This window comes from Cannabis sativa, chromosome 9 (genome assembly GCF_029168945.1).
Source record: "Cannabis sativa cultivar Pink pepper isolate KNU-18-1 chromosome 9, ASM2916894v1, whole genome shotgun sequence".
NCBI classification, from domain to species: domain Eukaryota; kingdom Viridiplantae; phylum Streptophyta; class Magnoliopsida; order Rosales; family Cannabaceae; genus Cannabis; species Cannabis sativa.
Window position 1 is genome coordinate 58,640,619 of NC_083609.1, and position 2,330 is coordinate 58,642,948.

The following is a 2,330-nucleotide window of genomic DNA, read 5'->3' on the forward strand; positions in this document are numbered from 1 at the left end:
GTGAGGGTATATCAAGAAACTCACTCACAAAAGTGGGTAAATTTTATGAAATATAGCATGAAGGTATTTTTGATTAATAGATACAAAAAAAAATATTTCTCAATTTATTCCCTAAAAAATGGTATTTTTGAAACTTCACCGTTTATTAATACCCTAACTAAGATGAGTGCTCGTGCGTTGCACGTGGGTGTAGAGTAGTACATATAATATAAAACCCCTTTTTCTTTCTTCCTTAAAAACCCTAGCGGCACCAGATCGAGTTTCGTCGTCTCCAACTTTCAATTTAGGGTTTCACAGGGTAGCTGCTGCAATCAATCATGGTGAGCCACCCATCACTCAAATTTCAAAAAGCTTTCATCTTTTCTTGTTTCGATTTCATTACAATTCATAACATTGTTGTTTCCTTTTGTCTTTTCAGGCCGAAGTTGAAGCTGCTGATGTTGCTGTTGCAGGAGTTCCTAAGAAGAGAACGTTCAAGAAGTTCTCTTTCAGAGGAGTTGATTTGGATGCTCTCCTCGACATGTCGACTGATGAGCTTGTTAAGCTTTTCACTGCCCGTGCTCGCAGAAGGTTCCAGAGAGGTTTGAAGCGTAAGCCAATGGCTTTGATTAAGAAGCTCAGGAAGGCGGTAAGATTTTTAACTTTGGATCTTGAAAATCACCAGTTTCAATAAATATTGGATTTTAGTTGAAAGTATATCTCTGTTGAATTTAAGTTTGGAGTGATTTTTAGATTTTGTATTTCATTGAAAATATGGTATGTCTTGGTAAGATGTTTTGAATTTGGTTAGCTTTTCTGAAATATGTCATGTCCTCTGCTTGAATGGATAATGGTTTATATATATGTTCAATGTATTACATTATTCAGTGTATGAACTAGTGTATGGGGCAAAAGATTTTCTTTCTAAAGAGATTCGATTCGGAACTATGATATGTCCAAGGTCCAATGTTGAATGAGATATGCCTATTATTAGCCTTTCTTCCATGATGAACTGTTGGCACCAGTCGTACATTAGGACATGTATTTCTATTGCTATGAAATTCATAAAGGAAGTAGTTAATGGCGGGGTTACCATTATCCTTTTTGTAGTGATGAATTTTGTATCTTTTCCTAAGAAAAGAAAAGGAATTTGTCTATTTTTCGGGGTCTCGACATTATTAAAGTTATTGGTCAAACTCAAGGGTTAGTGTCTAATGGTGAGGAGGAATGTTGGCTAGGCAGGTCTCCTGGTCGAACTTATTTTTACTTGTTTTTTTGTAATTATAGCTCAAGTTGTAGAGATGGTTAAATGGAAGTTAAATGTGCCATATTTTCTTAATGTTAAATATGAACTGAATTCTTTTAATTTATGTGTATGCAGAAAAGGGAGGCCCCAGCTGGTGAGAAGCCAGAGCCAGTTAGAACTCACCTCCGAAACATGATTATTGTACCAGAGATGATTGGAAGCATCATCGGTGTGTACAATGGCAAGACCTTCAACCAGGTCGAGATCAAGCCTGAAATGATTGGACACTACCTTGCCGAGTTTTCCATCTCGTACAAGCCTGTCAAGCACGGTAGACCAGGTATCGGTGCTACCCATTCATCTAGGTTCATTCCTCTCAAGTGAAGGCCGCCACTGCCTGTTTGCATTATTATATTCAGTATTTTAGTTTCCAAGACTTCGATGAATTTTTGTTTCCTTCGGTTGTTTAAAAGATTTTGAATACTGTTTAGTTTTCTCTTTAGACTGTTGTTTAATGAAAATTATATTTTTCCTAGAATACTGATTGCAACTGATTATTATAAAAATGCATTACTTTATTAAAATTGTCACACAATCGGGTAAATTGACAATTTTGATTTGTTGTGAACAATTGAACCAATTGTTTTTGATCAATAATTCCTAAAAGTAGAACAAAGTGAAAGTAAATTCAAGCCTTTGGGTTGATTTGGGATTGTAAATTTGAGTTTCTATGGTGATTCCAACAACAAAAGAATGAAATTTATGCTAATCTTATCTTTGTTCTAAAATTACTCCTATTTGAGACTTAAAAAGTATATTCAGCAAGAAAAATTATTTAAAGGACGAATCAGATATGGGAGTTGAATTGTATCTCTGAATATATATCTTATTAGGGTTTATAATACACATTTTATTTCCACAACTAAGTAATAAAATAATAATATAGGAATTAAATTCTAACTGCCTATTTTCCATCTTTTTGAAAAGAAGTGGAAATACTTATATGTATATATATATATTTATATGATCCGGTATTGAGTAAGCCTCAATTGTAGCCACATTAAAAGATCTAAGAACCTTCAACAAATTATATTCCAAAAAAGAG

At 34.0% G+C, this 2,330-nt stretch overlaps 1 protein-coding gene across 1 annotated transcript; it reads left to right on the forward strand.

Moving 5' to 3' along the window:
- The first annotated feature begins 163 nt into the window (after window positions 1-163).
- On the forward strand, window positions 164-1,763 carry LOC115722952 (small ribosomal subunit protein uS19x). Its single transcript, XM_030652342.2, has 3 exons — window positions 164-320; window positions 419-628; window positions 1,361-1,763. Exons 1-3 carry the CDS (start codon window positions 318-320, stop codon window positions 1,607-1,609), a joined length of 462 nt encoding a protein of 153 aa, XP_030508202.1. The 5' UTR covers window positions 164-317; the 3' UTR covers window positions 1,610-1,763.
- Window positions 1,764-2,330: the final 567 nt, after the last annotated feature.